The following is a 16143-nucleotide window of genomic DNA, read 5'->3' as shown; positions in this document are numbered from 1 at the left end:
CAGCTTTTCCATGAATTGTTGGAAGATTAGATCCAGGCTTGTGGCTTGTACAGGTGCAGGCTCAATAAGGCAAGGGGCTTCTGCAATATTGCTAGGCCCGGAGCGTCCGGGGCCCAAGCCCGGGTGGGCAGATGCCATCCGTATAGCCATGTGTGTCGCTTCGGTGGGGACCGGGATAACCCCCGCCGGTCCATAGGGGGGGAAAGGGGTTTACAGCTTTGCCTTGCCGTGTGTGTCCGCAGTGGGAGAGTGGCCATCTCCCCCACCGCCACCATGCTTGTAGGCCGCAAACCTGCGTGGGTCGGGTCCGGTACATAGAGCCACTTGCGTTCTGTCAACATTATTATTATTATTATTGCAATTTATATAGCGCCAACAGATTCAGTAGCGCTTTACAATATTATGAGAGGGGATTTAACTATAAATAGGACAATTACAAATAAACTTACAGGAACAATAGGTTGAAGAGGACCCTGCTCGATCAAGCTTACATTCTATAGGAGGTGGGGTGCAAAACACATTAGGACAGGAATTTGCAATCAAATAAGGTGGACTGCCCTTTAGGAGAGGGCAAGAGACAGGTATGTGAGGTATTGGTTAGTCTTGGAGGCCATAAGCTTTCCTAAAGAGATGGGTTTTAAGGCACTTCTTAAAAGATGCAAGACTAGGGGAGAGTCTGATGGCAGTAGGCAGGCTATTCCATAGGAAGGGAGCCGCCCGCGAGAAGTCCTGCAAGCGCGAGTTGGCCGTACGAGTGCGGACAACGGACAGGAGGTGGTCACGGGCAGAGCGAAGAGACCGAGAAGGGACATACCTATGGATCTGTGAGGAGATATAAGAGGGGCTAGAGTTGTTCAGTGCTTTATAGGTGTGAGTTAGTACCTTGAATTGACTCCTATAGCATACAGGAAGCCAATGTAAGGACTGGCAGAGGGGTGAGGTGTGAGAGAAACGACTAGAGAGGAAAATCAGTCTAGCAGCAGCGTTCATTACGGACTGTAGGGGTGCAGTATGGCTTTTGGGAAGACCAATCAGGAGAGGGTTACAGTAATCCATGCGGGAAATTACTAGAGCATGGACAAGCTCCTTGGTAGTATCTGGTGCAAGAAAGGGGCGGATGCGGGCTATGTTTTTAAGATGGAATCTACAGGATTTGGCAACATGCTGGATGTGAGGCTCAAAGGTGAGACCAGAGTCAAGTATGACGCCAAGACAGCGCGCTTGCAAGGATGGACTGATGTTGGTACCACAAACTTGAAGGGAGAGCGAAAGAGGAGGATCAGTATTAGGAGGAGGAAAGACAAGGAGCTCAGTTTTTGAGAGATTGAGTTTCAGAAATCGGGAGGACATCCAGTCAGAGATGGAAGAAAGGCAAGCAGAGACACGTTGCAGGACGGCAGGGGAGAGGTCCGGGGAGGAGAGATATAGCTGGGTGTCATCAGCGTACAGGTGGTAGTGGAATCCAAAAGAGGTAATAAGTTTGCCAAGAGAGGCAGTATAAAGAGAAAATAGAAGGGGACCAAGGACGGAGCCTTGGGGGACTCCAACCGAGACAGGGCGAGGGGAGGAGGTATCATTAGAAAAGGAGACACTGAATGAGCGTTGGGAGAGATAAGAGGAAAACCACGAGAGGACAGAGTCACAGAGACCAAGCGATTGAAGAGTTTGAAGAAGGAGAGCATGATCAACGGTGTCAAAGGCTGCTGAGAGGTCAAGAAGAATTAGTATGGAGTAGTGGCCTTTGGATTTAGCTGCGATTAGGTCGTTAGTGACTTTGATAAGGGCAGTCTCTGTAGAGTGGAGAGGGCGGAAGCCAGATTGAAGGGGGTCAAGGAGAGAGTTGGAATTGAGGAAATGAGACACACGGGTAAAGACAAGTCTTTCCAGAAGCTTGGAGGAAAAAGGGAGCAGGGATATGGGACGGTAGTTAGAGAGGGTGGATGTGTCGAGGGATGTTTTTTTTAGTATAGGTACTACAGTGGCATGTTTAAGGTCAGCAGGGACAATGCCAGAAGAGAGCGAGCAGTTGAAGATGTGTGTTAGAGAAGGCACGAGACAAATGGAGAGAGATCTGATAAGGTGAGATGGGACAGGATCGAGCGGGCAAGTGGTGGGGCGAGAGGAGCAAAGAAGAGCAGCCAACTCTTGGTCAGTAGCTGGGGAGAATGTCTGAAGGGTAGGAAAGGCATGATCTATGTGTGATTGAGAAACAGAAAGGCAAGGAGGGGAGAATTCTTTCCTTAGCTGTTCAATCTTGTCAGTGAAGTAACATGCAAAGTTATCAGAAGTAAGGTTAGTTTTGGGGGTGGCCACAGCAGGGCGAAGAAGAGAATTAAAGGTGTCAAAGAGACGCCTGGGGTTGCGGGAACATGAACTAATGAGAGAGGAAAAATAGGACTGTTTGGCAAGGGCAAGGGCTGCACTGTATGAACACAATATGAATCTATAATGGAGAAAGTCTGATTGGGTACGAGACTTCCTCCAGGAGCGTTCAGCACAACGGGAGCATCTTTGCAGGTAGCGCGTTGATTTAGTATGTCATGGTTGGGGGCGGGTCCTCCTTGAGGTGCTTGTTTGGAGTGGCGCTGCTGTGTTCAAGGCAGATGTAAGAGTAGAGTTATATATGGAGATGGCCAGTGAAGGACAGGAGAGGGAAGGGATGGACAGCAGTTGTGAATCAGTCAGCTGACAACTGTTGGAGATCAAGAGAACTAAGGTCCCTCCTGAGTTGAGGGGGGTGAGGCTGAGGTTGTTGGGTGAGGGGGTACGCAAGAGCAAATGATAAGAGGTGGTGATCAGAGAGTGGATATGGAGTATTGCAGATATTAGTTACTGTACATGCATAAGTGAAGATTAGGTCAAGGGTATTGCCAGCTACATGGGTGGGAGAATTTGCCCACTGCGATAGCCCGAGGGAGGAAGTCATTGAAAGTAGTTTAGTGGCTGCAGAGGTCAAAGGTGGGTTTATAGGAATATTGAAGTCCCCGAGAATTAGGGATGGAATGTTAGAAGAGAGGAAATAGGGTAGCCAGGCAGCAAAGTGGTCAAGGAAGAGAAGAGGGGAACCAGGGGGACGGTAAATAACAGCAATGTTAGCAGAGAATGGTTTGAAAAGGCGAATTGAGTGTATTTCAAATGACGGGAAAGAGAGGGAAGGGGGGGTGGGGGGTGGGAAGAGGTTTAAAAAAGCAGTGAGGGGAGAGGAGAAACCCAACACCACCACCTTTACATTCAGAGTTTCTTGGGTTGTGGGTAAGTTGGAGACCACCGAAGGACAAAGATGCAGGGGTGGCAGTGTCAGAGGGGGAGAGCCAGGTTTCTGTTAAGGCTAGTAAATCTATTGAACGAGAGATAAAGAAGTCATGGACAGCAGTGGATTTAGTTATATTGCAAACAGAGCGTACGTTCCAGAGGGCAGTATTGAAGGAGGATCTAGAGGAACATGAGATGGGTATGAGATTAGTGTGGGTCCTTGGGTTAGTATGTGCTGTGTTTGTTGAGAGGGGACCGGGGTTTGGAGAGACATCACCAGCTGCTAGGAGCTGAAGGATAGAAAGGAAGTGAAGGTGGGAGTAGGATTTGAAAGTTTTGTAGGAGGGTATGTATGTAGAGGATTTGGGAGGAGTTGGTGGAGATAGGCTGGAAAGGTATGTGTAGAGTGCATGGGATGAATAGAGAGGGGAGGTCTCGATGTCCCCTATCGCTTGGGAGCACCGGGACGTCAGTTTACTGCCTCCGGTTATCAAGAATCGGCTTAAGGTGAGTTGATACGCGGGAGCAGCAGCGACATGCGTCTGCTCCCCTTCGCAGTCAGGCCCCGCCCCCGATTATATTTATTTTTGTGACAGATCTGCTTTTAAATGAATGTCAAATGTAATGGTTTCATACCAGCAATTAGCAGCAAAATATTTGGTATGGCTACTTTGTTTTAAGAACAATAGCTCAGTCGCTGACTTTAAATAGAACCTTTATAATACAGCCCATGCCACCCTGGCTACAAAAAGTTGGTCATATAAATAACTCTTATTTTACCAGTAAAATTGTTTGTTTTAAATGTAACAGTGAGAAGAAATCACGCAAACCATAAATTAATATGATGTTAATAATATCTTGTTTGAATTAAACAAGCTACAAATATGGTGATAATATTCTAGTACTTCCAAGAGAATGTGATAATTAATACAAGGAGTTTACGAACATTTCTCCTACGCTAGCCTTTTTAGAGTCTAGTTGAAATAGTTTGTTTGAAAAAGTTTGTTTAACTCCTGAGCCTTTTTGAGGGTTATCTCAGTTCAATGTTAAAAAAACATGTAGGACTTTATTTCAGTAAAATACAATTTCAGTATTTCATATACTGTATTTTTTTTTCTACAGCAGGCTTTGTTCTTTCACCATTTTTTTTATGTACTTTTTCTAAACTCTTGAGAAAAGTTTCACAATTTTATATTAGTTCATCTTTACAAAACCCTATCATAGATTATAGAAACATAGAAACATAGAATGTGACGGCAGATAAGAACCATTCGGCCCATCTAGTCTGCCCAGTTTTCTAAATACTTTCATTAGTCCCTGGCCTTATCTTATAGTTAGGATAGCCTTATGCCTATCCCACGCATGCTTAAACTCCTTTACTGTGTTAACCTCTACCACTTCAGCTGGAAGGCTATTCCATGCATCCACTACGCTCTCAGTAAAGTAATACTTCCTGATATTATTTTTAAACCTTTGTCCCTCTAATTTAAGACTATGTCCTCTTGTTGTGGTAGTTTTTCTTCTTTTAAATATAGTCTCTTCCTTTACTGTGTTGATTCCCTTTATGTATTTAAATGTTTCTATCATATCCCCCCTGTCTCGTCTTTCCTCCATGCTATACATGTTAAGATCCTTTAACCTTTCCTGGTAAGTTTTATCCTGCAATCCATGAACCAGTTTAGTAGCCCTTCTTTGAACTCTCTCTAAGGTATCAATATCCTTCTGAAGATAGGGTCTCCAGTACTGTGTACAGTACTCCAAGTGAGGTCTCACCAGTGTTCTGTACAATGGCATGAGCACTTCCCTCTTTCTACTGCTAATACCTCTCCCTATACAACCAAGCATTCTGCTAGCATTTCCTGCTGCTCTATTACATTGTCTGCCTACCTTTAAGTCATCAGAAATAATCACCCCTAAATCCCTTTCCTCAGATGTTGAGGTTAGGACTCTATCAAATATTCTGTACTCTGCCCTTGGGTTTTTACGTCCAAGATGCATTATCTTGCACTTATCCACATTAAATGTCAGTTGCCACAACTCTGACCATTTTTCTAGTCTACCTAAATCATTTTCCATTTGGCTTATCCCTCCTGGAACATCAACCCTGTTACATATCTTAGTATCATCCGCAAAAAGACACACCTTACCATCAAGACCTTCTGCAATATCACTAATAAAAATATTAAAGAGAATGGGTCCAAGTACAGATCCCTGAGGTACCCCACTGGTGACAAGCCCAAGCTTCGAATATACTCCATTGACTACAACCCTCTGTTGCCTGTCACTCAGCCACTGCCTTACCCATTCAACAATATTGGAATCCAAACTCAAAGATTGTAGTTTGTTGATAAGCCTTCTATGTGCAACAGTGTCAAAAGCCTTACTGAAATCGAGGTAAGCAATGTCTACTGCACCACCCTGATTATAGCAGTTTATACTTTGCTAAATATAAACCACTACATTGTTTTTTTAAAAAAAAAATGAAAATATGAAAAACTCTTATTGCCATAAAATTTTAAAACCATAATCACATAAATATATTGTGTGTATTTTATATAACTTTTAACTTTGAATTCATTATAAAAACAAAACGAAACACACATTTGATTGCACAACAAGCTTCAATATCGAACTTTCAAATTTAACTATAACTTGAATTGAAGAAAAATAACAGTCAGACCAGCTACAACAAGCGACAAAATACCAGTAAGGCAGTTTGGCCATGTGTCAATATATTGTGGAAGACACTGATCTAAATTGATAGTTATAAGAGCATGTATTGTGCAATCAACCAGAAAAGCACTGGCTGGTGTCACTGTGCCAAATATTGCAGGTAGCCGGAAATCTCAGTCCATCTCATGAATTTATTTTTCTTATTTCAGTGATTGTAATCACTCACAAACCATCAGCTAACTGAAAGACACACTGTCTCATTGTTATATATAAATAACATGTCAAGCAATGTCATTATTTTTAACAAACTAGCATGCAGGACGTGTTTTCTTCTTGTATTTTACTGCATATTTAGCATTATAAGTGAGTAATTAAAATGTATTCTAGAAAACTAACAACAAATTGCAAAAATAACTTAAAATGCATTACAACTGGCACATCACATTTTGTATTCATCCTATTTATTTTTTAAGCTTCATTTAGCTGACATCCTGTTTTAATTACAAAATGTTATATGAGCTGCATTCATTTTTGGAGTAAATTCAAAGACATACTAATCCTTTTAAGAACATGTCTAAATCATCACAATTGGCACTCAAAAATCACGCCTCATATTTAGGATAAGTGAGTGGAATACATCCATTTCTTTAATCTGCAATGTAACGTTGTATGAGTCTTGCTGTTCGAGTATCACGAAAAGCTGTATGTTTCATCCATCTGGGTTCCTCCTGTATAACAAAATTATGTAGCCATTTTTTATGGAAAATACTTGAAGGAGCACTATAATGCTAGGAAAACAAACTTGTTTTCCTGGCACTATAGGGTTATTACCCCCCCCCCCCCTCTGGGCCCCCCTCCCTCTGGGCCCCCCTCCAGCTGGGCTGAAGGGGTTAAAATCAGGCTCCCTCAGTGCTGGTGACCTCTCCTCCCCCTGCGGACGTCAGCTCCAAAAGCGCATACGCAGCCAGAGCTGCGCGCTCATTCAAACCGCCCATAAGAAAGCATTATTAATTACTCGATTTTCGCATTGAGGATCGCAGAAGCAGCCTCTAGTGGCTGCCACTAGAGGCTGGATTAACCCTTTCTAAAACTGCTATGCTTACAGCAGGCAGGGTTAAAACTAGGGGGACCTGGCACCCAGACCACTTCATTGAGCTGAAGTGGTCTGGGTGCCTATAGTGGTCCTTTAAGTCTGTTTATAATGTTGTGATTAAAGTGGCACTGTCATTTTTTTTCATTTTCTCTTTTCTTATGCCCCCTGTAGTTTAAGGACTGCACTACCACCTTGCAAGAACCTCTATTTATGTTTTTTATCATTTACTCTTTGTGTCAGATCCCAATGTCTTTGTGCAGCCATTTTGTCCATGATGTCTGCCATGTGCCTGTTTGTGCAATTAATTTTATTATTTTTTTCTCTTTTTGTATTTGTATTCACTTTTTGTATCACACAGCTGTGTTACAATGCAGCCGCCCATCCCATGTGTTCTCTATTAAGGGTTAATAAGTATATAGGAGTGTGTATAAAAATACCCCTCTCTGTCTCAGTGGAGATATATTTGCCAGAAGCTCAAGGAAGCAGGATGAAGGGTATAAATACAAGGCTTGATTTTCAGTTTTTTCACATTGAAATTTTCCAGATTGGTTATTTTGACATTGAGAGGAGTATGTTCAGTCTTTTTTAGTAGCCACTTAGTCACAAACACTGGCCAAAGTTAGCATTCGTAATTTTTTTGCATTTTTAACACACAAACAAATATAAAAATTTTCGCCAGTGTTTGTGACTAAATGGCTACTAAAAAAGACTGGACATACCCCATATTAAATACCCTGGGTTGTCTACTATAAAAAATATATACATGTGAGGTGTGATTCAGAGAATTATGACAGGTAACAGTGTTACAATGTCACTATTGATACATTTTAAAAATATATATTTTGAAACAGCAATGTCCTACTTGTACTTATAGCCCTATAACTTGCAAAAAAAAGCTAAGAACATGTTAACATTGGGTATTTTTTAAACTCAGGACAAAATTTTGAAACAATTTAGCATGGGTGTTATTTGACGGTTGTAGATGCGTAACAGATATTGGGTGTCAGTTAGAAAAAGTGTGTTTTTTAAAAAAATGTTTATCATATTTTAGAATTTTTTTTATAGTAAGTTATATGACATGATGAAAATAATGGTATCTTTAGAAAGATCATTTACTGTTGGGAAAAACGGTATATAATATGTGTGGGTATAGTAAATGAGTAAGAAGTAAATTACCGCTAAACACAAACACCACAGAAATGTAAAAACAGCCCTGGTCATTAACAGTAAGAAAATCACTAAGGGGTTAAGTTCTGCCCATTGCCTATTGTCAACTTGACTGCTATGGCTAAGTTAAAGTAGTCCATAGTAATTAATGAATTGTGTATCTTACTTGGGAATGGTCTAGAAAGTCTTTTTAAAAGGTGTCTTCAGGATAGATTTATAAATGCATTAGCTAGTGGTTAGCTGCCAGCAGCAAAATAGTTAAGATAGTTTAAAAATAACACTACAAAAATAAAAAAAAATGAATGAGAATAGTATAGGAGGGAGTTAGGGATTGATTTTGCATTGCTTTATACCCTGGTAGAGGATTAGGGATAAGGTAGCCAGAGTTCTGGTGTAATAACCCCCTCCCCTAATTCAGAAGTTCTACCCATTGTCATGGCTTGGCAAATAGCCCTGTCCAAAACTATGATTACCATGAATATTGCATAAATAGTTTTTTTAATTCCACGAAATTTCATTTTTTTTTTACATGTAAGTATTGAGGAAGCTGTATCAACTTTTAACGTTAATGAGATCTCATACAAAGAATAGTTATTTTTATTACGATTGTTAATGTTTGCAAACTTGTGTGACTGTTTATAACAGTATGTTACTTTTGCTATATATGGAAAATAAGGCACTGAATACCATCATATATGGTTATATCTTGTGAAATGACAGCTGTCACAGTTAAAGTTTAGAATAAACTCAATTTAATTATTATATATAAGTATTCCGGCATCAACAACATTTTCCAGTGAGGTTACTGAATATATTCATAGACGTTATTCTTTTCTTTAGGTTTATATAGTTCAAAAATATGCTTTTCATGGTGTACCAGACTGCACACAATGAAATAGGAAAATAAAGTAAACTTAATAAAGATCTATGTTTAATAGCTGTTTAAAATGCCAGACCTCCCAACAGTCTTGAATCCAGTGAGACTGTCACAATTTTGTACTCCTGTCCCATCATCCTGGGTTGCTTCTTTGGTGTTCCACGGCACTGTCCCCAGGCAACACAGCACAAGCGTACTAATAGATGCACTTGCATCTTAGCTGACAGAACTAGAACCACACAGAGAGCTCTTAATAAGCAGTTTGTACATGGTCTGCCATGTGTGGCTGGGCATGCTAGGATCTTGTTTGAATAAAACAAAAAAATATTATCTAGCTCATCTTCAATACTTCAGTGTCCTTTTGTTAACTTGCACAGCAGACATAGAGCAATGTTAAATGTTTAATAAAGGGACATTGATGTACTGAAGATGTTGAAGTATTGTTTAGAATTTTTCATTGGACTGGCGTATGGGTGGCACTGGACTCCTGGGCACCTCCAGGGTACATGCTATGCCACTATTTTGAATGTTATCTGTATAGCTCACCTTCTTTGGGCACCTCTGCCTCCTTTCTGGATTTGGACATTTCTAGTGACACAACTGGTGTCAGTGGAATGCCACTTTAGGTCCGCTCACCCTCTGTCCCTATTTCTTATGTTGGAATGTATGAAATTGTATGTGAACAGGCTGCTTTGGTTTTAGTCCGAATCTAGTGCACATGTAAAAGCAACAGTTTGTAAAGAAAGTTTGTGTCTTTTCTATTTACCAATAAATAAATACTATAGTGTCAGGAATACAAACATGCAGATGCAAAGATTCTGATTAGGTACCTCTTCCCCTCCTTGCCCAGCGTAAAAAGGTTATTCGCTCACCTTTTTTCCAGTGCCGTGCAGGTCTGTTGCAGCTGGCTCCGCCCCCACTCCGCCTCCTTGGCTAGGATCATCAAATTTGACAATCTCAGCTAATACAATGCTTTCCCATATGAAAACACCAAACTGCACCAGTCAGCATCTCCTTATAGAGATTAATTGAATCACTGCATCTCAATGGAAAATGTGCAGTGTCTCCACGAAGAGCATGGAGTTGCTTAACGTCATGTGCAGCACTGACCCAGGAAGCATCTCTAGTGGCCGTTTGAGTGACTGCCACTAGAGGTGTTCCTAGGCAGCAATGTAAACACCGCCTTTACTTTGTAGGGACAGGCAGTAGACATTAGAACCACTACAGTAAGCTGTAGTTGTTCTGGAGATTACAGTGTCCCTTTAACAAAAAAGCTTAAGATGGTTATTTAGTATTTTGCTGGATGTTGATAGTTGATGTTTTATTGACCATTATAATGAAGCAATGTGATTAATTCTAAAGTTCAAAATTTTGGCAAATGTCAGTTTTAGAATTAAGCCCCAGAAACCCTCAAAATGGTTATTTTCTCATAAGCATTATAAAATGAAAACTGTAAGCAACTTAAGCATAATTCTTCTGGCTCATACTTTGTAGATATCATTGATATACAAGATTGGAAATGATAGACACATACCCAATATGAAAATAATTTAAATAAAACAAAGAAAAAGAATAAAGTCTTATAATTTCCTACACATTTAACTAGAAAATGATAATAAAGTACAGATTATAATATTTTGAAGCACATGGGAAAATCTCAGAAGTCCTACCAGATGTCAATAACAAAACTATTTAACCACTGGGATGTATTAAATGTAATGGAAATATTATGATGATAAGTATTTTGATGTGCCAAAATCATCAGACATCAAAAGTTCCTTGGCTTTCTCAACAGCTGTTAAAGTTAACATGTGCACCTCAATGATCAACAATATCTATGAGATCTAACTATTCAAATAAATTAACATAAGTCTGATGGCAGATAAGCACCGTTTGGCTTTTCTAGTATAGTTTTTGTTCTCATGTCTGTCAAAATGGATTCATAATTCCTACAAATTTGGTAAGTGAGTGAATTAGTTCAACATATTGTTCATTATTTTTCCCACAAGTCTTTCATCAGCTTTACTAACTAATGGATTGCAGCAATATGTATCTTTTTTTCTGTAAGTACAGATGTAGTTCTAAATATAATTTTATGTCTGTGTGAATTCTACTGATGATTACTGATGAATAATAAGTTAAGGCTGACAAATCACATCTACGTTGAAAGGAACATTAAATGTTTGTAGATGTAGACTTTATTATGGTGGTTTTAGTTTTGTCTTTGTATAATAATGAAGAAAGAAATTAGATGGTTTTTTTTTTTAAATGAAATTGCTCCACTTATAATATTAGCTTTGACAATTATTGATATGTTCGCTATAGTTTACCTTGCCTGTAATGTGTGTAAAGGTATTTTAAGTCTTAAATAATTAACGTATTAAAAAAAAAGAGCCAAAATAAAATGAGATGCAAAATTACCTAGAGTTGCTGTAGAAATCTAAAATAAAATAAAAAAAATAAGTGAGTTTGCTACATCTGCAATAACATAACAGTTCAGAGCTAGAGAATGGTGGTTTTTATTAGATATAAACAAAGTTTGTGTGAAATTTGCATGTTTTTTGTAGGTATGATACCTATTTTGCAGAAGACATAAGAGAAATGTAAATGCAAGAAATTGAAGTAGAATTGCCTATGTGGTAAATCTGTTTAAAAATAAATGTTTAGTTTTTTGCACAAAAACATCTAAAATGTTTCTTTTGTATGGAAGCAGAGATTTGTGGCATGCTTTACATGGAAGTATTTAGTAAATAAAAAAAAAAAAAGTAAATAAACCGAATAGTCAAATAACGTAGGCACAGGATTTTTATTACAAGAACACTGCAAACAACATAATCACTGCAGCTTGCTCAAAAAATATCTTGACTCCTAAAATTGGGGTTGAGAAAGCTCTAAGCAAGTTCTATCTCCAAAGCCAGTACAGCAAACTGTAGTGGTTATAGTGATTTGTGTGTTCTATTAATTCTAACACTTATTGACAATTTACAAGCAAACATTCCATTGATGTATGTCTTTCTTTACAATTCAGCCAATCAGTGTAATTAATTTTTTAATCTGTCTACAGGTATGTTTCTTGTGCATTAGGATGTCCTTATGAAGGAGATATTGCTGCTCCTAAGGTGGCAGAGGTAAGGCCACTTTGTAAAGTGCTTATTAGTCTTGGGTACAAATATCTTTCAGTTGCACTGAACGGTGGGCAAACAAATCAATTAGTTAGGGAAATTCAAACAAAAATCGATTAATCTGTCTATAGATTGATGAACATTTGATTCGTTCAGCACAACAGAAAGGTATTCATGCTCGTCTTGTGCTCATCATTTTGAAGTCAATGTAAGATCATTTTAAAAACACCAATTAGATAGAACATGTCTCTATCACCTCTATAAAGTTATGATATACAAACTGAGATATACAAGTTAATTCACTAATGTCGTAAATAGCCATGCTGCCAAATTCAGTTACCTGCACAAGATTGTGTTAAAATCTGTGACACTCGCTATCAAACATCACAGGCTGCCTTGAAGACATATTTGAGTTTCGCTAGCAAATCTGCTTCCCAAAAGTGCTAAGAACCACGGCCGGACTGGGAGAAAAATTCGGCCCGGGCATTTTTTGATCACAGCGGCCCACTAAGAAGGGGGCGGGGCAGAGAAGGGTGTGTTTCGTCATCACTAATGACAAAAATGCCCCCTCTCAAAGTGAGCATGTTGGTTCAATGCTCTTCCAGGGCAGACCATGCGCAGAACTCTGCTAAAGAGCTCTAGCATGAGAAAAAAAGCCCTGTATTTGTTCTGCACAGTGCAGGCAAATTTAATAACATGCTTGCACTGTGTTTCCTTGCAACTTGCCTCTGGTGTCTCTATAAATGGATACCAGGAGACAAAAGGAAAGAGTATTGTGCATGTGTTTGGGACCTGCTTGTGGGTTTGCGTGTGTGTAGAGTGAGCTGATTGTGGTGTGGTATTGTGTAATAAGGTCGGTTTTAGTCGTGTTGTGTTTTTGGTGTAATGTAATGCATATGTGGCTAGGGGCTGTAGAGAATGTGTGTATAGGGGATGTAGTAAGTGTGTGCATACAGGCTATAGTGTGTGTGTGTGTGTGTATATAGGTGATGTAGTGTTTGTAGGGATTGTAGAGAGTGTGTTTAGGGGTGTATTATGTGTTTGTTTACAATGAATCTAGTGTGTTTATAAGGGATCCAGAGTGTGTATTTTAAGAATGTAGTGTGTTTGTGTAGGTGGTGCAGTGTGTGTGTATATAGGAGTCTAGTGTGTGTTTGAAGGACCCAAAATGTGTAGGAGATCTAGTGAGTGTGTGTATGTAACGGATTCAGAGTGTATAAAGGGATCTAGTGTGTGTGTATATGATCCAGAGTTGGGTAAGGGATCTAGTGTGTGTCTGGAACATAATGTGTTTAGGAGTGCAGTATGTGCGTGAGGGGTGATGTTGTGTGTATGTATATGTATATGTATATATATATATATATATATATATATATATATACACAAAAATAGAATAGTCCATGCACTCTTGCTTAAAAATAATAAACTGTATTGATGATACTTGCCGGGTGCCAGTTCCCATGGGGTTGTAGATAGAACAAAAACAGAAGTAACTGGGCTGCACTCTCGGTCTTGAGTAAAAAGTTATAAATTTATTCCATAAGTTGTAGCAAAATCGACGTTTCGGTACTCGCAGGGACCTTCTTCAGGATCAAATGACATTTGATCCTGAGGAAGGTCCCTGCGAGGACCGAAACGTCGATTTTGCTACAACTTATGGAATAAATTTATAACTTTTTACTCAAGACCGAGAGTGCAGCCCAGTTACTTCTGTTTTTGTTATATTTATATATATATATATATATATATATATAAAATATAAATATGTTCGGAAGTATTGTGTGTGTGTGTTTGGTGCAATGTGTATGTGTGAGGGGTGCAGTGGGTGTCTGTGAGGGATGTAGTGTGTATGTGAAGGGTGCAGTATGTGTGTGTGTGATGTGTGATGTGTGTGTGGCTGCTGTGTGTGAGGGTGCTGTTTATTATGTGTGTGAGGGTGATGTGTGTGATGTGTGTGAGGGTGATGTGTGTGATGTGTGTGAGGGTGATGTGTGTGATGTGTGTAAGGGTGCTGTGTGTGATGTGTGAAAGGGTGCTGTGTGTGATGTGTGTAAGGGTGCTGTGTGTGATGGGTGTGAGAGTGCTATGTGTGAAAGTGTTATGTGTGAGAGGGCTGTGTGTGATGTGTGTGAGAGTGCTGTGTTGTGTGATGGGTGTGAGAGTGCTGTGTGTGATGGGTATGAGAGTGCTGTGTTGTGTATGATGGGGTGAGAGTGCTGTTCGTGAGAGTGCTGTGCGTGAGAGTGCTGTGCGTGAGAGGGCTGTGCATGAAAGTGTTGTGTGATGTGTGTGAGAGTGCTGTGTTGTGTGAAAGTGCTGTGTTGTGTGACAGTGCTGTGTGTGATGGGTGTGAGAGTGCTGTGTGTGATGGGTGTGAGAGTGCTGTGTGTGAGAGTGCTGTGTGTGATGTGTGTGAGAGTGCTATGTGTGATGGGTGTGAGAGTGCTCTGGTGTGTGAGAGTGCTATGTGTGATGGGTGTGAGAGTGCTGTGTTGTGTGAAAGTGCTGTGTTGTGTGAGAGTGCTATGTGTGATGGGTGTGAGAGTGCTGTGTTGTGTGAAAGTGCTGTGTTGTGTGACAGTGCTGTGTGTGATGGGTGTGAGAGTGCTGTGTGTTAAAGGGCTGTGTGTGCTGTGTGTGATGGGTGTGCGAGGGCTGTGTGTGATGTGTGTGAGAGTGCTGTGTGTTAAAGGGCTGTGTGTGCTGTGTGTGATGGGTGTGAGAGGGCTGTGTGTGAAAGTGCTGTGTGAAAGTGCTGTGTGTGATGTGTGTGTGAGTGCTGTGTTGTGTGAAAGTGATGTGTGAGTGTAAAAATAAAATAAAATAAAAAGGAAAAAAAAAAGTAGGCATTATGTCCCCCCCTCCCTTCTTACCTTTAGCCTGGGAGGGGGGGACCGGCAAGCTGGTACCTGGGCTGGGAGAGAGGGGGGGGAACGGCAGTCGCACAGAATCCCTGGTGGTCCAGTGGTAAGTGAACTCTAGCCTGCGGGCTAGAGTTCATCTCGCGAGATCCGGTCGTTGCCATGGCAACGCGCCGGATCTCGCGAGAGGAACCGGCAGAGGTGCAAGATTGAGCTCCGCTGGGTCCTCTCCCTCACTCCCCAGCCGCATGTGCCGCAGGTGTCCAAGTGGGCCGGTAAGGGAGAGCTTTGATCTCCCCACCGGCCCGCCATGGAATACAGCGGGGCCGGCGCTCAGATAGTGCTGGCCCTGCATAGACCGGCAGGGGAGATCCTGTGATCTCCCCTGCCGGCCTCGGCCCCACAGCCACCGCGGCCCACCGGGCATTTGCCCGGTGTGCCCGATGGCCAGTCCGGGCCTGCTAAGAACACACAACAGTACTGAAACGGCAAAAAACAACCAACCAACCAGGTCTGGGCATAAGTATAAGGTCAGAAACAATCAACAATTTGGCTCTGTATGAGCCTTTGTTAAGCTAATAATGAAGTACATGAAAACAGTATTTATAACAGTGTACAGTTGTCAAAAAGTACTTGCAAATAGTCTCAAAGAGATGGCATAGCAATTACATCATTATTTAGGGAGAACTATAATTATGAAATAAATAAAAGAACATACAATAAAGGAAATAACAAAATATTTTGTGTGTGTGTATATATATATATATATATATATATACCATATATATATATATATATATATATATATATATATATATATATATATATATATATATATATATATATATATAAAAGAATGGGGGCCATTCTTGCATTTTCTTGTTTTCAATAAAGGGTTTCCCGAGGGATCTCCCTTTTAGGGTTGCTGCTTAATTGAATTAGCGCAGACTCTTCCTCCTTTTTGTTTTACCACATATATATATATATATATATATATATATTCCCCTGCACTCACGTATAATGTATACCGCTGCCGGGCACAAAACCAAGGCTCCAATAGATAGAGAACTCAGTAAGGGAGGCTGCTCTCCGGACTTA

General features: G+C 40.4%; 1 protein-coding gene across 3 annotated transcripts in view; it reads left to right on the top strand.

The window, feature by feature from the left end:
* Positions 1-16143, top strand: part of HMGCLL1 (3-hydroxy-3-methylglutaryl-CoA lyase like 1) — a 122959-nt gene that overhangs the window by 77255 nt on the left and 29561 nt on the right. For all 3 annotated transcript variants that reach the window (XM_063442938.1, XM_063442939.1, XM_063442940.1), the window contains exon 7: positions 12127-12190. In XM_063442938.1, coding sequence (XP_063299008.1) covers positions 12127-12190 — 64 coding nt within the window. The remainder of the gene's footprint in view (positions 1-12126; positions 12191-16143) is intronic.

Source organism: Pelobates fuscus, chromosome 2, assembly GCF_036172605.1.
Source record: "Pelobates fuscus isolate aPelFus1 chromosome 2, aPelFus1.pri, whole genome shotgun sequence".
In the NCBI taxonomy this organism is placed as follows: Eukaryota; Metazoa; Chordata; class Amphibia; order Anura; family Pelobatidae; genus Pelobates; species Pelobates fuscus.
The sequence above is the reverse complement of the archived record's forward strand: the minus strand, read 5'-3'. Positions and strand labels throughout refer to the sequence as shown.